We start from the raw sequence: 20,224 nt of genomic DNA, 5'->3' as shown, positions 1-20,224 counted from the left end.
ACCTGTGTTGACCATCAGTTACCTATCTAACTAAAATGGAAGGAGTCCCTGTCTGTATGTATATCTGTCCTAGGGTTGCTACCCTGTATGTGGAGAAATAAGGGACGCCTCCCAAGTTCCCTGCCTCCCGCTGCAAGTGTTATATTCTCCCCTCTGATGATGTAATTTTTTTGGGAATCCAATCCACCAATACACAAGGTTTGAAATGCTTTGTTGCAAGACGAAATAGCTAAAGCACTTAGAATTAAAAGTGTAACAACAATATTTGTATTATACTTTGGATTTGTAATACTGATTGGTTTGACACAAACAAGACTGAAACATCACAAACAGAACATTGTGTCCATCCCAAAACAAATGGAAACTGTCAGTATGCGACTGAGGGTGCTATTTTTAAAGTGTAACTTCTCCCCGCGGTCTGAGCCCAACTCCACCCACAGCGTAATTTTGAAAAATGCTGAAAACTGGGCAAGGGGCTGAGAGGAAGTGGGGTAGGAGTAGCCAGATAGATCAGCAAGAAGGGCTTCCAGAGTCCTCTCCACTGGCCTGCCTTCCAGCACGGCCTTAAGCTCCACCCCACAAAGACGCCCTGACTGCCACAATGCAGAGCGTTGCAGGCGGAAGGGGCAGGTGGGTCACCCACCTCTGATTAAAGGGCGTTAACATTATTATTATTATTATTATTATTATTCATTACGTAGATTAGTCCCAACCGGTCGACTCTGTCAGCATTGGCCTTGCAAGGTTCAGGGTTGATTTAATTCTGAACCAACGATTGGTTTCATATGCAAAGTGCCATGCATTTGAAACCGATCGTTGGTTTGGTCATTTTGCGACTGTGCTGTTAATAAGGGTGGAGATACCTGCAGTCAGTTGAGACTGAAGAAGTCACTTATAGATGAGTGATACAACGTTTCTCCCAATAAATGTTGTGTCCAGATGAACTGATTCAACTTTCTGTGGTTAGTCATAATAAATTCTGCTTCTTTACTTCCTGTGGAGTCAATGAGTGGAAACATGAACAGCGCCATTGTGCCATTGCAACCAACATTATGGTCAGAGGGGAATTACGCCTGTATTCCTTCAAGTGTTGAGTGTGAAGTTTTGATTAATGGACACTGCAGTAGTAACATGTAAAAACATCAACTCATACGGGAAAGTAATGTTATGTTCGCGCTAGTTCCAGTTACACTGGCACTAACGTTACTCAGAGATATAGCTATCGCTACATAAATGAACTCTTACTGTCTTGTTGTAGTTAACTGTATACCACTGCAACAAAGTGAATTATTCAGGCATTTTCAGTGGCGTAACTGTGAACTGGGAATGCCTGTCATCATAGAAATCATTACATTGTTGTGTTTTTGCAACTTCAGTGTGGATGATTGTGATATTTATTGTAAATTCAGCAATATCTGCTGCCTTACATTCGAAACACAGCTCCACTCGCATACCACAGCTGCTTCAGTCTACAAATGCGTGTTCGGAATCAGAATACTTTATTCATCCCTGAGGGGAAATGGGGTTGATAGGCTATTAGTCGTAACGTGTAAGCAATCAGATAGTGTTGTGGGCAGGACATTGCTCAAGACCACTGGGACCATAGACAGCGACGTGGCTGCATCAGAGTCAAAGTAGCGCAGTTTTACATTTTATTTTATCAGCAATCAGAGAAAAAAAATATTGATTCCGATAATCGTGAAAATGCTGAATATCGGATCTGATAATCGGCCAGACTGCTAATCAGTCAAGCCGTATTGTCATGTGTTAGAACTGGGATACATTTCATGTATGTTCCTGAAAGTTATGTACACAATTTGACACGGCACAGAATACTCATTTGATATTCAGCAGGTTAAGAGTCCAAGTTGTCAAAATGCCTGATACACCTGATTAAACATGGGGTAGGTGGTTTTTGGCTGGTTGGTTTAAGCTTTTAGTGTTAATAAAGGTATAATTGTACACATGTACTAAATGAAAGAAACTGTCCACCACGTTTCATAGAAGTCAAGTCAATTTTATTTGTATAGCCCAATATCACAAATTACAAATTTGCTTCAGGGGGCTTTACAGCAATACAACATCCTGTCCTTAGACCCCCGCATTGAATAAGGAACACCGCCCTAAAAAAACTCCTTTAACAGGGAGAAAATATAGGACGAAACCTCAGGGAGAGCGACAGAGGAGGGATTTGTCTCCCAAGATGGACAGACGTGCAATGGATGTTGTGTGTACACAATTTACAGAATACAACATTGAAAGAGGCGGCATGGTGATGCAGTGATTAGCGCGATTGCCTCACAGTAAGAAGGTCCCGGGTTCGAGCCCCGGGGTAGTCCAACCAAGGGGGTCATCCCGGGTAGTCGTCTGTGTGAAGTTTGAATGTTCTCCCCTTGTCTGCGTGGGTTTCCTCCGGGGGCTCCGGTTTCCTCCCACAGTCCAAAGACATGTAGGTCAGGTGAATCGGCCGTACTAAATTGTCCCTAGGTATGAATGTGTGTGTGTGTGTGTGTGTGTGTGTGTGTGTGTGTGTGTCGGCCCTGTGATGGACTGGCGGCCTGTCGAGGGTGTCTCGCTGCCTGTCGCCCAATGACTGCTGGGATAGGCTCCAGCATCCCCGCTACCATGAGAGCAGCATAAGCAGTTCGGATAATGAATGGATGGAGGGAACATTGAAAGAGGATAACAGAATTATAATGGAATTATAAGATATATGAAGAACATGATGAGGAGGATACCAAGCAGTGTCCAGATGCCACCGGAACAGCCCAAGACCTGAGCCACGCGATCACCACCACCATGGAGACCTGACAGGAGGACAGACTACACTTGCACACAGGGGAGACTCACATCACACCATTCACATACACAGGAGAAGAGACAAGAAAAGACATTAGTCACACATCGGAGTGAGAGAAGTATATAACACTGAAACAGGATATGGATTTATAAGATATAAAAAAAGTAGGACTCAGCCAGACATTTCTCCATTCTTGGCTGAGATGGATGGTGTAGCAGTGCAACATGTGTCTTTCAATTTAATTAAAGGTATTAATTGTTAAGGATTCTGTTGTTCTTCAGTATTATGTTATTTGTTAATAAAAAACATTTTCCCAAAGGTTTGGTGTATTTGATGCCTGTTTGTAATCCCGAGGGATTTGGTTGAACGAGGTCCTATCTGTGCACTTCTTGTGATATAATAAAAGCTTGTGACATTTTTTTTTCTTATCGTGGATAAATTATAGACCTACGTAAATGCTCATAATAATAGGCTTTGAATACGAGACAATGCCCAACAATGCACTGTGAAACAGAAGCGCAGAAACGGCGTACTAGCTCGAACAAATTTAAGATTTGAGATTTATATTTATAAGATTTATATTCATAATTTCTTTGTCAGTACTTTTGAATTTTGTCCTATGCAATTAACCCTAGTTAACCCTTCCTATACACTCAGAGCAGTGGGCGGGGCGAACTCCAGTTCCAAATTATGTCAGCTATTAGCCTAAATCTATAACATTTTACAACCTGAACCTAACAAGTCAAACAAAGATGCAAAACCCATCTACAGATGTGAATTTGATAAGACAGGATCTGCAGGAGTAGCTGGAGTTGAAGAACTAATTTTGTTTATGATTTCATCAACCTTACTGCAGGAAAAAGTCTAGAAACTCACGGGCCATTAATGGTGAGCAGCTAACAGACAGCTGCTTTTTAGTAAGTTTAGCTACAGTGTCAAATAGAAATCTGGGACTGCTGGGATAGGCTCCAGTATCCCGCAACCCTGGTTGATATAAGCAGCTTGGATAATGGATGGCTGAATGGATATTGATTAAGCGAGAGAGATACGCTGCTTTCACAGCAGATAAAGCATGCTTGTATTTCAATAAACACTCATGCCAAGATAGGTCAAAACTTCCAGTTTTGATTTTTGCCATTTACATTCCAGTCTCCTGCTGGCCCGCTTAAGAGCATGTGTGTCATCATTAAACCAGGGCGTAGTTCTGGTAGTGGTGAGAGGTGCAGCTGAATCGAGGAGACTAGAAAAGGCCACATTTTAGTCACTAGTGAAATTTTCAACAAAGTCAAGTCACTACAGTGAAAGGAGCCAAGACTTCTGGCAGCTGCTGGCCAAATGCAGCTACAGTGGAGGGACCAATGTGATGAGTGGCAATTACATCTGTGCTGACATTAACTGGACAGGCCAGTAATGCTTCAAATTTAATGAGAAAATGACCTGACATAGCAGATGTGGTTGGTAAAACATTCAGATCAGAAGCCCTTTAGCTAAAACCAACTCAAGGGTGTTACCACTGCAATGAGTCAACTCTTGAACACACTGAGCGACCCCAAAAGTATCAGCTAGCGCCAGAAAGGCTTTACTTAGAGGATCAGCGGCCTTATTCAGATGAATATTGGAATCACCAAGAATAGAACCTCATCAGAATGATTAACAAGGGGGTGCCCCAGTGGCTCACCTGGTAGAGCGCGTACCACACAAGGCTGAGTCCTTACTACAGTGGCCTGTGTTGAAATCTAGCCTGGGCCCTTTGCTGCATGTCATCCCCTCTCTCACCCCTTCCTTTCATGTTTCTCTCAACTATCACTATCTAATAAAGGCAGAAAATGCCCCAAAAAAAATCTTCAAAAGAAAAAGAAGAATGAGCAACAAGACCTCAGATAAATTCTCTAAATTCTTCAAGAAATAGTGAGTAATAGCCAGGAGGTCGATAGAGTATCACAAGCAGGACTGAGCAGAGTCTGTTCATGGCTGAGGGAGATGGACTTAGAATAAGAGCCTCAAAAGAGTTGAATTAAGTTTCAAGTTTAGAATTTAAATAGAAAATGGACTTAGATATAAAAGCGACACCCCCACCTTGTTTATTTGGCTGAGCTACATGGGCATAAGTATAGTCAGGTGGGGAAGCTTCATTTAAGGGAAGGAAAACATTTGGTTTCAGCCATGTTTCGCATAACCCAATCATATCAAAACTATTTCCAAGTATCAAATAATTTATTAGTAATGCTTTGGTATGCAGCCATCCATGTCTTGGTAGACTGTGTTCTTATATTTATGAAACCAAATTTTAGAAGTAGGGTCCTATATCCGTTATTTTCAAAGCATTAAGAGTATCTTAATTTAATACAGCAATCTACTAATCAACCACAATTGTCATTTGCAGTGTCACTGATGTTGCAGCATTTGGTCATAGGGAGGTTTGGTGTGCTTGGATGACTGCTGAAAGACCCCCTCTGTGTCAAATGTGCAGCTGCTGCTCTTGGCCACTTGACACGGCAAGCCTTCTCTCACCACCCTGCTAATTTGCAACAGTCTGAGAGAAATGGATGGCACTCTCTGCTGTTCACACTGGCCTGCTATCCGCATGTGATTAGCAACGGGCTTAGCGTGCTAATCATTTTGAGCCAAAGTCAATGACGAAAATGCTAACCATCCACTGAGTTTAGACCTCGTACAACTTGGCCTCATGCTGTAACCTAGCCTTTATTCAGGACACATTGGCACTGTGGTCATTTGGTTGTTGTTTCTTAAGGGTCTGTGCTTCTCTGTAGAGATTTCACCCCAAAATTAGTCTGAGAGGTCTATAACAAGTCTCCATGATCCTTCACTTCCTGCACTTTCACCACAGTGGCATGCGCTACATCTCCGCTGTACAAATAATGTCAAAGTTTTTTCATTCAAAGCGAAATTCAGCATATTTTTTTGTTATACATTTCTCTGGGGTGAACGCTCTATGGAACAGCACAGGACCTGACTGACCAGACTCCCAAAGGCTCCCATATCAGGGCTACCTGCAACCAAACCTGTGCCAAACGTTACTTGCACTGCTTAATTACAAACCTGTTTGGAGTATGTGAAAGTCAGTTGTGTATTAATTTCGATATTCACTGGCCCAATCTACCCAATGCAATCTCGGATACCGGTGCTGTAAGCCACAACCATGTTGCACTCCATGTAGGTCAAAACAAATTGCACATTATTTGCAGGCATTGTTTAAACAAGTTTATGTCGTAACCTAGATTTCTGAGCCTTCCTGTCAAAGGCAAATTGAGTCATGTTCAACACGAAGGCAAACCTGGTCATTTAACTATTGTTTGCAGATCAGTATTCAGAGGTAACTGTTATTATGCCATTTAAACTGCTCCGCAGATCAGTTCTGAACATAATGACAACTCGCACAAATCCTTTAGTAGCACCCCAAGAATACAAACAATTTCTGTCTGTTTTTAGTCTCTCTTTTTCTTTCCCCCCCAAACCCCCTTTCTTCTCTTCTCCTTCCCCCATTCCACCTCCATGTATCACCCTTCCTTGTATCTCTGTCTCCCACCCACTGAAACAGTGGGGTGGGAGAGACTTGGTGTAGTTTTGTGAGAAGGCGATTAATGACATTGTTGGAGCTCTGGCCAGGCTCCATGTGGCTCTGGATGAGCTCCCACTGGCTGCCTATTCATATCCCTCTGCCCTTCATTAGCTCTGTGTGTCTTTGTGTTGTTACACTTGCACACATTTTTATGAATACTGTGTGTATTTGTACTACAGCCGTGTGTGCATTAGAAGTGTGTGCGTGCATGTGTGCAAGCTATTGAACAATTCACTCACAATTCCCTGTGCAGGTGCCTGTATGTTGCATGCAGCTTTGGCATTGAAAAAGTGTGTGTGTGTGTGGGGGGGGGGGGGTGCTGATGTGAGATCCAACACTACCAGAATAAAGAAAAAAAATAGTAATTTACATTTTTCTAGAAAAGGTATTCTGTGTTTTTCTAGTAAGGTAGGGCTATTGTACTTTTTTTTCTTCCTAGAAAAGGTATTTGATGCTAGATGCTAAGTTGTTTTTGTTTCCCAACAAATTAAGTTTGACTTAGATTTACTCGGAAATAGTCCTCCATGTGACTTATCAGAGCTGTGAAGCTGTTTTCCCTCTGGCAAACCTTGGTAAGGGTGCATCAGTTTCATGCTGGGTGGGGCTGAGAATGACGAGGCCGTTCAAACACACTGTTAGTGGAAGTGTGAGTTAGATTCCATACATTTTAGCAACTTGTAAGATTCATGTCAGTAGACGGATCATGGCAAAAAAATATAATTCAGATTTTTTTTTGTTAATGGATTATTTTCCCCCTTTTTCTCCCCAATTGTGTCCGGCCAATTACCCCACCCTTCCAAGCCGCCCTGGTTGCTGTTCCACCCCGATCCGGGGAGGGCTGCAGACTACCACATGCCTCCTCCGATACATGTGGAGTCGCCGGCCACTTCTTTTCACCTAACAGTGAGGAGTTTCACCAGGGGGATGTAGCGTGTGGGAAGAGCACGCTATTCCCCCCAGTTCCCCCTCCCCCCTGAACAGGCGCCCCCGACCGACCAGAGGAGGCGCTAGTGCGGCAACCAGGACACATACCCACATCCGGCTTCCCACCCGCAGACACAGCCAATTGTCTGTAGGGACACCCGACCAAGCTGGAGGTAACATGGGAATTCGAACTGGCAATCCTCGTGTTGGTATGCAATGGAAAAGACTGCTATGCCACCTGGACGCCCCGATAATTATGATTTGCTAAATATTATGATCAATATTATTAATTCTGATTATTAGTCCCGGTTTCAAGAAACAAAATTGCCTCATTGCAAGATGTATGAATAATCCTAATATTGGCTTATCCATTCCTTTCCACTTCACATGTTACCAACCTTATGTTTGGCTGCTCGTTCTCTCGTACCCGTTAACTGCTAGCTTGATGTCACTTGCACATGGGTGCATGTTGCACACGCAAAGGTTGTGATTTGTCAAGTGTGAAGTAAGTGCTTGATTTAACATAAAGGACTTTTAAATGCATTGAAAATATAATTTAAACACTTCCTTATTCATATTGCCACATAACACAATTATTAATTGTGGGAACAGAAATCCCTCATACCCGAGTATTTACAATAAAATATGCAGCCCAACACTGCCAGTCGTAATTAAGCCCTTATCAGTACTTTTTCCTCTGTGGTATCAAAGTTGGTGATCTTGGTACCAAAGTCAAAAACTTTGGTATTGTGACTACACTTGTGGTTTATAGATTTGAGCTTGTGTGGGTTTATGCTTGCCAATTTATCCTCTCTCATTTTTATCATTGACTGATTGTTTCATCCCCTCCAAGTCGTGTCAGCTTTAATGGTTAACGACCTTGCCAAGATAGCCACACAACTTTAAGAGAGGCTTGATTCAACGTCCTGCCCTTTTGATGACCATCCTCTTAACTAAATACTAGTATGGCTGGCCACTCCTCTTTTAAGCTCTCTTTCTCTCAACTCTTTTTAATCAGTTTCTTTTTCCTTCTCACTCCGTTTGCTTCCCTTGTGTCTGTTCTCTTTCCTCCTCTCCCCTGACTCCTCTGCTCAGCAGGAGCACATTAAAGAAATGACAATGTGAAATGTCAGACCTGTCTCAGAGTAGACGATGCAAGCCAGGGGCACTAAACTGAAAGGTCAGACAGGAAGAAATGGTATTTTTTTATCCACACAAACACACACACACACGTATGTGCATACACACACTTACATGTACTGAGACACTTTTTCTCACACAAGGAATGTATTGACAAGCATCAACTCTGGGTCTCATGCGTGAATCGTGCATACGCACAGATTTTATCTTAAATTGTGCATGCGAACAATTTTAAGAACTTTTGTAGCAATACTTGCATACTTCACGCTTGTTCTTAGGTAAGATCAAAATTTAAGGCGTCCGGGTAGCGTAGCGGTCTCTTCCGTTGCCTACTAACACGGTGATCGCCGGTTCAAATCCCGTGTTACCTCCGGCTTGGTTGGGCATCCCTACAGTCACAATTGGCCGTGTCTGCGGGTGGGAAGCCGGATGTAGGTATGTGTCCTGGTCACTGCACTACCGCCTCCTCTGGTCGGTCGGGAAGCCTGTTCGAGGGGGGGGGATACCGTGATTCTTCCATTTGCTACGTCCCCCTGGGGAAACTCGTCACCATCAGGTGAAAAGAAGCGGCTGGTGACTCCACATGTATTGGAAGAGGCATGTGGTAGTTTGTCTGCAGCCCCCCCCCCCCGGATTGGCAGAGGGGGTGGAGCAGCGACCGGGACTGCTCAGAAGGGTGGGGTAATTGGCCGGATACAATTGGGGAGAAAAAAAAAAGGGGGGGGGTCAAAAAAAACATTAAGAGAGCCCTAGACCACACATAAGCCAATATGCACAAGGGCCAACTTGGGTTTTGTGCTGTGAAATATTAATGATAATAATGATGAGCAGTGGACAGCTGCCCACTGCTTCCAGTGTGTGTGTTGGGATGGGCTATATACAGAGGATGAATTTCACCAGGGGGATTAATAAAGTACATCTCATCTCATAATGAAAAATAGTGGTGTAATGGAACGTAGTTGATCCGTGATCCGTACTGATCGCTCCCCACAGTTCGACACGCATGTGAACAATGGATTAATTGTAAAATTTAACCATCATAATGAAATCCAGTTTTACTGCCGCTGTTACTTTTTAAAGTAATAATTCCCTAAATCTCCATTCAGAGTTGCGGTGAAAACATAGACAAGACAGATACATGCTGTGCTTTACTCTGAAGTGCAGTGATTGATTGATTGATTGATTGATTGATTATGCAAAAAAGCCATTGTGTGTTCATGTAAAGAGGACATGTTGAACCTCAATGAATCAATAAGGGATGCTCACATTGCAAAAAGCACAGTGACAGTCATGGCTAATGGAGGAGCGAATGGAAGACGGTATCATGCCTCATATTGCCCTTTAATTTAACAACTGAGTATTGAGTATTTTATAATTTTAAGATTTTATTTAAACATAGGACATCTTGAACATTGTTTTCATTTAAGACCATTAGCAAAAGTTCCTTGCTTTAAGTGTTTTACAGAATAAATGGAAAGCAAAGTTATATTTCTCTCCCTTTTTTTCTTTTTTTACTTCTTTTGTCTGGAAAATGATAACATTGATAAATTAATATAGTAAGACTAGAGGTATTGATGTGAGTTTTTAATTTCTCCGCAGACCTACTTACAATTCAGCAAATGACAATAATTTTTTTGTTTTTTTGTTTTGTGTTCCATGGACACAGATTTTTCATAATCTTGTGCAAAAAAGGTGGTAAATGATATAAAAGACAACTTCTGTACTTTGAAGTCATGTTCCTTAGTTTCATTATGCAGCGTAAAGGCAAATTAGCTAAATTGACTAAAAAAAGCATGACCTTCCTCCCAATCTTCATCAGAGAATAAATGGTGCTATCGCTCATTTATTTTGCAGCAAGCTGGTTAGAGGAAAAACTAACACGGTTAGCTAAATTATCAGGGCAGCTAGCTCAGTGAAATTGGAGCATGACAATGGTATTGTATCTGATTCTGCTGCATCCTTTTTTTATCCTTTGCATCCTTTTATGCTCAGACAAAAAGATTAGTATTTGTGGGTAAGTATTTTACATCAACAGTTTCATTCTCAGTATGTTCCTGGGCAACATATTCAGTTTTCTGGACTGTGGCAAAAACATTTCTCAAGATTTCTGGCCCACTGTCAGTTGTTTCATTTGAATTCTGTATTTGAGCTGTTTGTTAAAATCTTTATAATGGGTTTATCAAATTGTATGGGCATTTGTTTGATTTATGCCTGGCTAACTGTTGTCTGTCTGTTGGTGCTGTCTGTGTCTCTCCATTCAGATCGGGCCGGCAGCATCAGCACCTTGGACTCTCTGGACTTTGCCCGTTACTCAGATGACGGGAACCGGGAGTCAGATGAGCGGGTGGCAGGTAAGATGAATCGCAATTATCAGGACTCAAAGTGACAGACGCAGTCATAGACCTTGCCCAGAGGAAAGAAAAGGTGGATAGAAATACCGAAAGAGGGGCGGAGGGCATTTATGAGGGAAGTCAAATCATGAAAAGCTGCAGAATTTCAGTGGTGGTGATATATTTCAAACAGAGCCCTTACATTGTCTTTGTCTCTTTCTCTTGCTGTATAACAGTTGTCTTGTTAATAATGGTACAGTATTGGCGTCCAGGTAGCGTAGCGGTCTTTTCCGTTGCCTACCAACATGGGGATCGCCTGTTCAAATCCCTGTGTTAGCTCCGGCTTGGTCGGGTGTCCCTACAGGCACAATTGGCCGTTTCTTTGGGTGGGAAGCTGGATGTGGGTATGTGTCCGCCTCCTCTGGTCGCTTGGGGCACCTGTTTGGGGGGAGGGGGAACTGGGGGTAATGGCATGATCCTCCCACGCGCTACGTCCCCCAGGTGAAACTCCTCACTGTCAGGTGAAAAGAAGCGGCTGGCGACTCCACATGTATCAGAGGAGGCATGTGGTAATTTGCAGCCCTCCCCGGATCGGTAGAGGGGGTGGAGCAGCAACCGGCACAGCTCGGAAGAGTGGGGTAATTGGCCGAATACAATTGGGGAGAAAACAACAATAATAATATATACTATATATACTTGTAATAATAATAATGTATACTTTTAAACAGCAGCTTTCACAAAGTCTGAATTCCCCTCTAGCCCAGTATGACATCACTGTCACACTGATGGGTTGCTGTGTTTACACAACTGGTACAATGGCGGTTTAATCACTGTAGATTTAGTATACTAGATGGAATTCACGTGTGAATCATCTGAAGGCAAACCTTCAGCCAAATCATGTGTCTTGCAAAACACTCAGATTTGTGAGAAATGGAAGAGGGTGGTACAGTCTCTTGCAACCTCCTCTTCACAGCTGCCTCACTGGAGTCAGTCAGTGATATTTTTGGCACAAGACTTGTCGCAGCACTGTCAGAATTCACAGTCCTCTTTCCCTGTGGCTTTATCGTGACACACCACCGGCTAATGTTAGCCAAATACATCATCGCTGTAGAGACACCAGCCAGTGAACGTGCCTGAGCAAGGACAGAAAAATGGTCCGCACAACATTCTTCTGTTTATTTTTTTGGATGTCACACAGTGAATGATTTTAACTTGGTGGGGAAAAATAAAAGGTGTAGTATTTTAAATTAGTTTAACAGCAGACGGTCGTTCACGTCTATTTTTGTTTTTTATGTAGTTGTTTTTTATATAGATCCCATTCTATGGAAATGTGGACAACAGGTACCCCTGTATAATGCAGAGTACCTTTCATATAAATTGGAATGAATCTCCTTCTTGCCTTCATCTCTTTGTTTGCTTAATGCCAGTATGAAAGTAATAGCTTTTGGGCCCCCATCCTTGGATACAGTGGTTGAAATAGCCATCATAAGCTTTACCATTCTGTCCTCTACCATGTTGATGTGTAAGTCATTGAGACCGTAAAGCTCCAGTCTTTAAGGATGACATCGATTCTTAAAACACGTTCACAAGGCTTTTTTACGTTTGTATATTTTTTATGGGCATTTCTTGACCGAAACTGCACTACCAAGCTATCAGTTACATAAGGACTGGTCAGTTCTCACAACTAAGTAGAATTTACAATGTTTTTTGCTGATTTTGTGAAAGGGTTGTTAACATTTTTATCTACGCTAAATTACATTTAAGGAAAGCAGATCTAGACCTATGTTTTGAGTTTAACAGCGATGGCTCATAAACTAAAAATGTGACTCTTTAAGAGTCCATGGAAAACTGTATATGGCTGTATGATTTATGGATTGGGGCTTATATCTGATCAGCTGATGCTATTTCATTTTATTATGCATAGTGAGGGCACAGTTGAACTCATGCAGCAGAGAGATGGTGGTTCCACGTTCCCAATTAGAAATTGTGTTTTTCAATTTATTAAATTTACTCACTGCCCACTCTCCCCAAATTGGTCCCCTCCTGTTCTTCTCCTCCCCTCCCATCCTTATCCCCATATCTCCTCTTTGCCAAGATGTCTGCCCCAGCTGTCTGACTCTGGGTTTTCTTGCTTTCTTTTAACGTTGATCAAACCCCAGTGACAAATACTGGACAAGTCACTCCATCCAGACTAGCTTTTTTTCCTCTTTCTTTTTCTATCCCATTCTTGGTTCTCCATTTTGCTGCACTTGCATCCTGTACACTATTGATCTGCTGGGAAAGTTATGGATGAAGAGGTCAGGGAGTGCAGAAGGTCCTCCAAAAGTCCCCTAGAAGAAAAATTGACATTTGACTTTCCACCAATAAGGTTATTGTCCAGTTCTTGTAACAAGGAATTGAAATTTGTTTAGCAGGATATGAGACTAACCTTCATCTCAGATGCATCATTGTCAAAGTTGAAGTCCTTATTAAAGGACTTATTCACTATATAAACATCATATAGAACTAATGAACTCTTGGACCAAGACTTCAGCAGTCATCTGAGTCACATTTGGAGACACCAGCTGGGTCAGCTTCACTGGCAGATCTGCAGTGCACAGCTATGCAACATTTTTTTTTCTGTCTCATCGCTTCTTACCTTTCACATGTGGAATTTTTTTTCAGTCATGTTGAGGTAGTTACTGAAGCAAAAGTTCAAGTGGATTTTTTTCCCTTTTAGTGTTAGATTATGTTTTACCTCAAAAAACAGTTTTTGCAATAATTTTATGGTAATTATTCTTTGTATTTTGCTTGTATCGTACCCTAGAAATAGTTTCCCTGTTATGAGCTATGTATGTAAGTGCAACAGAACAGCCTATATCTTAATAAAAATGAGATTCTTGATTTTTGAAAGCCAGGTTTGCTTTTTCATAGCACATGGCCCAAAGCATAAGGATAAGCTTATGCAGAAGTTATCCTTTGAGTGGCTTAGATCCAAACGATTTTTATAATGGTTAAAGTCAAACGTTTTGACTGTTAAAAAAATCCTTTGTCAGACAGCTCCATTACCAAGACTGCGTTTCAATAGTGTGAATACATTTGCTCTCCCTGATTCCTTTGAATTAATATGCACTGCTGCAAAGATTGATTATATAACTTTTCACTCAACCTTGTTATTTATTTGTATACATTTTTATTTTTTTGGCTAAACCAATCGTTGCAGTGCTACTAATAAAAGGAAAATGGTGGCAGAGCATTCATTCTATTGAGATTTATTTAAATGCATTACACAGTGTTCTGAGACAAACTGCCACCCAGCTGCAATACCATAATCCTCTGCTGCATGCATTTCTTGAACCCATGGTTTGCATGCCTCCTTTTTTGTTTTTTGTTTTTTTGTTTTTTTTGAACTCTTATTATCTTTTGTGTGGTTATTTTGGTTTTTATGGCCATCTTTGTTTTTGTTTGTTCCCTGTCTTTGGTTGGATACACTTCCTGTGTGTGTTGTCACTTCCTGTCCAGTGCTGGAGTTTGAGCTACGGAAAGCAAAGGAGACCATACAGGCACTGCGCGCCAACTTGACTCAGGCAGCAGGTGTGGCGTACTTTTAATTTCTTCTCCAACTCAACCCTCTTTTGTTACAGCTTTCTCCTCTTTTTCCTTTTAAAACTCCTATATGGAAGATAGACGGCATACTTTCGAATTCATTTCAATATTTTCTATCTTTTAGAGAGTGAAGTGCCCTCTCAGGAGAGGAAAAACTTCAAGTCGAGTCCTGAGATACAGGTGGGGGTTTCTTAAATGATCACTGACATTTTAAAAACCCTGCCAGAGTGTCAGTTAGTTGCCATGGACAAATCATGTTATGATATTTCTCCCCTCTCTTCCTCAGGAGCCTATCCGCCCATTGGAGAAAAGAGCCTTAAACTTCCTTGTGAATGAATATTTGTTAAAGAATGAATACAAGCTGTCCTCCATTACCTTCTCTGATGAAAATGATGACCAGGTAAAGCCTTTTCAAGCCACTGATTAGTGTTTGAATGGATATCAAAGTTTTCCTTTGTCACTCACCTACGTCTGTTTCCCAAATCATATTTAAGGCTTTACTATCCTCTAGTCAAACTTGGGTCAGCCTAATGTATCGCAACATACATGATTAGGATAAAACAAGCAAAGCACAGACATAATCAAGAGACCAGGGTACAAATGGACCAGTATTAAGAAGAGGAGATGTAATGACCAGGGCATTAATCTTTTTATGGCATCACCAAGCAAGCCAGAATCCTTTTGAGATTTGGAATAAATGTTTGCAAATAAAGTTAATAAAATGCTCTTGTTCTCTCTGATGCTTAGAGTGAAAATTGTCGGACAGTCTCCATATCGGTCAAATTTCTTATAATAAAGACACTGGTCAAGTTGTACATTTAACTCAGGGACTGTGAACGTGTTGGACCAAATGGAAGTAGCTCCCCCATCTGTTCAGTAGCGTTTCAAACACATCTCATCTATACAGAGAGACAAATCATGCTGTTGCTGCTCTTGCCAGATTTTTCATATTTGGTTTTCTATTTCCTGCCAGGACTTTGAATTATGGGATGATGTGGGCCTCAACATACCCAAGCCCCCGGACCTCTTACAGCTGTACAGGAACTGTGGTGCCGCTGTCACTTCACCTCGGGAAACAGTTGATGTGGCAGTGGAGGTGGACTTCGGTGAATTCCCAGGGAACCACGTCACCCAAGATACACCAAAAAAGCCTGACCTCTCACAGCAAGTATGTGTGTGTCTGTGTTTGCATGCGTGTTTGTGGTTGAACACAAAAGAATAACGTTCTACTCTGTGCCAATTGAACACAAAAGAATAACGCTCTACTCTGTGCCAAATGAACATTTTACTTGATCTGCTCTTTGGCTTCTGCCAGCTTTAGTTAAATATGTAATAATTATGATTTTTTTTTTAAAAAAGATTTCATTCTGTGTAATTCCTCTTTAAATCTTACATCTACCATTTTGTAGTGCAAAAAACATCAAGCAAACATATCCAAACAGAAAAGTAGCGAATACATGGTTACCGACATTGGCCATCTTCGATTCCCCTCCATAGATATCTGTTCCTGTGATCACTGTGTCATTTACTTTTCAATCAATTCAAGTCGAGTCAATTTTATTTGTATAGCCATTATCACAAATTACAAATTTGCCTCAGTGGGCTTTACAGCAATACAACATCATGTCCTCGCATTGGATAAGGAACAACTCCCTAAGAAAAAAAGAAAAAAAAACCTTTAACAGGGAGAACAATTAGGAAGAAACCTCAGGTGGAGCAACAGAGGAGATATATGTCTCTCCCAAGACAGACAGGTGTGCAATGGATGTTGTGTGTACACAATTTACAGAATACAGCATTGAAAGAGGATAACAGAATTATAATGGAATTATAATATATATGAAGAATATTATGAGGAGGATGCCAAGCAGTGTCCAGATGCCACTGGAACATCCTAGGACCTGAGCCATGTGACCACCATCACCATGTAGACCTGACAGGACAGACTACACATGCACACAGGGGGGACTCACATCACACCATTCACATAAACAGAAGAGACAAGAAGTGTGTGTGTGATGAGGAGGATGCCAGGCAGTGTCCAGATGGCGGTCACCATCACCATGGAGACCTGGGAGGAGGACATGGAGACCTGGGAGGAGGACAGACTACACATGCGCACAAGAGAGAATCACATCACACCATTCACATACACGGGAGAAGAGAAAGGAGAAAACATCATTCACCACATCTGCTGACGAGACTGAGCTAGTGCTAACAATAGCAGGTCTGCTGTCAGGCCTGGGGCTAAAGGCTGTCTGGAGTGCCCATCATGTCTAACGTAATCTTAGTCTAAAGAAGTTGCTCTAACTCACAGACATGTCTCTAGTAGAGACAACCTATCTGTAACTGCGGAACAGTCACCACAATCCATCGTTTTAATGAGGCTGGTTTGACTGCAAATGCAAGAGCTAAGTGGTTAGCTTGGCAAAGCTCTAAACTAGTAAACAGACTAGGAACGAAAGGCTGCCCACTAACACAAGAGTTGTTTGAGCAAGAAAATTAGAGAATCCAGCGATAAGTGAACGAAGCACAGAAAATAGTGAAATCAGTAGGACAAATGAAGAGGGTAGGGCAGAATATAGAGGAGAAGAGAGGGTAAGAGAATAAACAGCTGTTATCAATCTCACGAAGCCAAATATCACGTAGGTGGAAGCTAGAAACAGCTGGCAAGCTCCCAACAAGAGGGCTCAGTCAAGCTCAATCAGTGTCAATTCTTAACCCTTACTGCTATTCGCATCATGTTTGAGGAAAGCTGAAATATTACATGCTACAGAGTGACCTTAGTCTTCATTCCCCACATTTCACCTTGATCTTCATTCCCAACATTTCAGACACTATTCACCAAAATAAGGTAGTAAAATAACTGACTTGTTATGTTGTACAGTTTAACCTCCTTTCCAACGACTTGTAATTCTTTCTTAACAGAATGTAATTTGGAATCTTGTAAGATGAAACTATTCCCTCTTTTTTGGGGGGGGTTCCCCCCCTTTTTCTCCCCAATTATGTCCGACCAATTACCCCACGCTTCGAGCCATCCCGATCTCTGCTCCGACCCCCTCTGCCGATCCAGGGACGGCTGCAGACTACCACATGTATCCTCCAATACATGTGGAGTCACCAGCCGCTTCTTTTCCCCTGACAGTGAGCAGTTTCACCAGGGGGACATAGCACGTGGGAGGATCACACTATTCCCCCAGCCCCCCCCCCCCCCCAAACAGCTGCCCTGACCAACCAGAGGAGGCACCAGTGCAGCGACCAGGACACATACCCACATCCGGCTCCCACCCGCAGACACAGCCAATTGTGTCTGCAGGGACACCCGACCAAGCTGGAGGCAACACGGGGATTCAAAACGCAGATCCCCGTGTTGGTAGGCAATGGAATAGACCACCACGCCACCCGGACACCTTCTGTTTCACCTTTTTATAACTAAAGCTGCATGTAATGGATAACAAGGGCCTCAGATTTTGACCTAGATAATTTTGTTAGGCTGCACACTAAACTTGAGACAATCTCGTGAAGCAGGATTTCTTGTGCAGCTGGCTAACTTCAAACTTAGTTTGATATAATTGGAGTTTATGTCTGATGAAAGTGGACCATTTTTTTATTGGGGTACATTGCAGTGACAATGCGTGATAACTTATGCTGCACATCTAACCTGCTCCAGGGAAGGTGGAGTCCAGAATCACGCATCATAAACAGCTCTTGGACCAATCAGAGTTGTAAGAAGGGAAAAAATTACAATAAAAAGCAGTAAGACCAAAAATGTTAACTTTCTCATTGCTAGAGAGGAAGAAATGGCAAAAAGATAATGTCATTGCATTACAAAACATTCTTTAGAGGGAAAAAAAAGAGAAATGGTTCAAGAGGCATATAACTAGGCCTGCCTTCTTTTTACATTGGAGCTTATCTATATCCATTTTAACTTAATTCATTTGGAGCTCCTTCCGCTTGCAATCTAACACCAGGGTCCATTCATACAGGGGTCGTGACAGTCCGTTTGCACTTGCACAAAATAATGCAGTGGTTAGAATTATATTGTAGCATATCAAACACACTTTGAATAAATGGGCTTGTATAAACACATGATTGTGTAGTGATTACCTTCCATAGAGGTTAATGTTTTACTGTATTTGGTTGTCTTTTAAACCAAGAAGTAGAGGCCACAGGTTCAGGGAGATATAGAGGATTTGAAATCTTCCTAGAATAGCCATAGGAGTTAAGGTGGCAATCACTTCTGCTGGCAATATGTGTTCAGACTCAAATCTGTGCTAAGAAGAATGCAAAAGAATGCATTTACCTCTTCAACTGTGAGCACACAATGTCTCCTCTTTATCGTCTTCTCCCTGAGAACAAAATCTAATAGTGTATTAATTACATAATCCATAAAAGCTTGTGAGTCTTGTACAGAGCTTACTGGGCTCCACCAAAATCCACAGAACTTCCCTTAGCTGCAAAAGACAAATATACGTAGCCATATATATAGTTGCATCACAGTTGTAAAGCACAACTCGCATACACATACCTTGTATCAAAGAGGTTTGGATGGAGGTGTGAGCACCAGGGTCATAGCACACACCTCCCTGAACCCCCACCATGATAGCCCACCCCTCAGAAATCCGAAATGGTGGGGCGTCCAGGCAGTGTAGTGGTCTGTTCCATTGCCTACCAACACGGGGATCGTCGGTTCGAATCCCCATGTCGTGTTTCCTCAGTCTTGGTCGGGCGTCCCTACAGACAACATTTGCTGTGTCTGCGGGTGGGAAGCTGGATGTGGGTATGTGTCCTGGTCGCTGCACTAGCGCCTCCTCTGGTCGGTCGGGCGTCTGTTCGGGGGGGGCTCAGGGGAATAGCGTTATCCTCCCATGTGCTACATCCCCCTGGCAAAACTCCTTGCTGTCTGGAGAAAAGAAGCGGCTGGCGATTCCACATGTATCAGAGGAGGCATGTGGTAGTCTGCAGCCCTCCCCGGGTCGGCAAGAGGGGGTGGAGCAGCGACCAGGACGGCTCAGAAGAGTGGGGTAATTGGCTGGGTACAATTGGGGAGAAAATCCAAAAAAAAGAAAGGAAATCGGAAATGTCTCTTGTCCTTTATAGCTCGAATTTTCTGTTTGCTCCAAATCATGTCAGTACTTATTTTGTTTTACTGTATGTATACAATGAAAATATTTAAAAAAAAATAAGGTCATGGCAGCCATTTGCCACTTTGGATGATATTTTTATATTAAGTATGAAAATATCATCCCTATCATCAGCATCAAAGAGCTCTTTACACTACTTGGATTGCAGCTAAAGAATAAGTAGGAAAATATAGCTTAGCATACAAAGCATTTGTTAAAGCCAATGCATTATTCATGCTATTCCAATTGAAGATCGACTATACTTAGCCATTAATTATGATCACTGTCCCATAGCTAATAGTGCAGTGATAAACTTAAATTATGCTTTAACACAGAAGGGAATTTCTTTCCAGTGCTCCTCTTTGGCCTTGACAGCAGTGATGGTGTATTCTTCATATTGTGCATTGTTATTTTTTTCTCCTCTTCTGAGAAATACGTTGCCCAAGACCTCTTCATGTTTTAGGACTACAGCTCAGTTCAACGCCATCGTTCCAGATATTCTCCTCTCCAAACTCACCCGGCTCACTGTACCAGCCCCCATCTGCCAGTGGATTAAAAACTTCCTGACAGACAGTTAAACTCCTGAAGTTTGCGGACGACATAACCATTATTGGCCTTATCCAGTATTTTGACACGTCTGCATATAGACGACAAACAACTTTATCAATCCCGGTAGGGGCAATTTGTTTGGAGAAGCTTGTGAACACAAAACACAGTAACATGCAAACAAACAAATAACACA

At 42.1% G+C, this 20,224-nt stretch overlaps 1 protein-coding gene across 2 annotated transcripts in view; it reads left to right on the top strand.

Moving 5' to 3' along the window:
* The window catches only part of relch (RAB11 binding and LisH domain, coiled-coil and HEAT repeat containing), a 67,181-nt gene that overhangs the window by 7,015 nt on the left and 39,942 nt on the right, over positions 1–20,224 (top strand). For both annotated transcript variants that reach the window (XM_056299171.1, XM_056299170.1), the window contains exons 2-6: positions 10,706–10,795; positions 14,276–14,347; positions 14,484–14,539; positions 14,646–14,759; positions 15,333–15,527. In XM_056299171.1, coding sequence (XP_056155146.1) covers positions 10,706–10,795; positions 14,276–14,347; positions 14,484–14,539; positions 14,646–14,759; positions 15,333–15,527 — 527 coding nt within the window. The remainder of the gene's footprint in view (positions 1–10,705; positions 10,796–14,275; positions 14,348–14,483; positions 14,540–14,645; positions 14,760–15,332; positions 15,528–20,224) is intronic.

The sequence above is a fragment of the Lampris incognitus genome, chromosome 19 (assembly GCF_029633865.1).
Source record: "Lampris incognitus isolate fLamInc1 chromosome 19, fLamInc1.hap2, whole genome shotgun sequence".
Lineage (NCBI taxonomy): Eukaryota > Metazoa > Chordata > Actinopteri > Lampriformes > Lampridae > Lampris > Lampris incognitus.
This window is presented reverse-complemented; position numbering and strand designations above follow the sequence as displayed.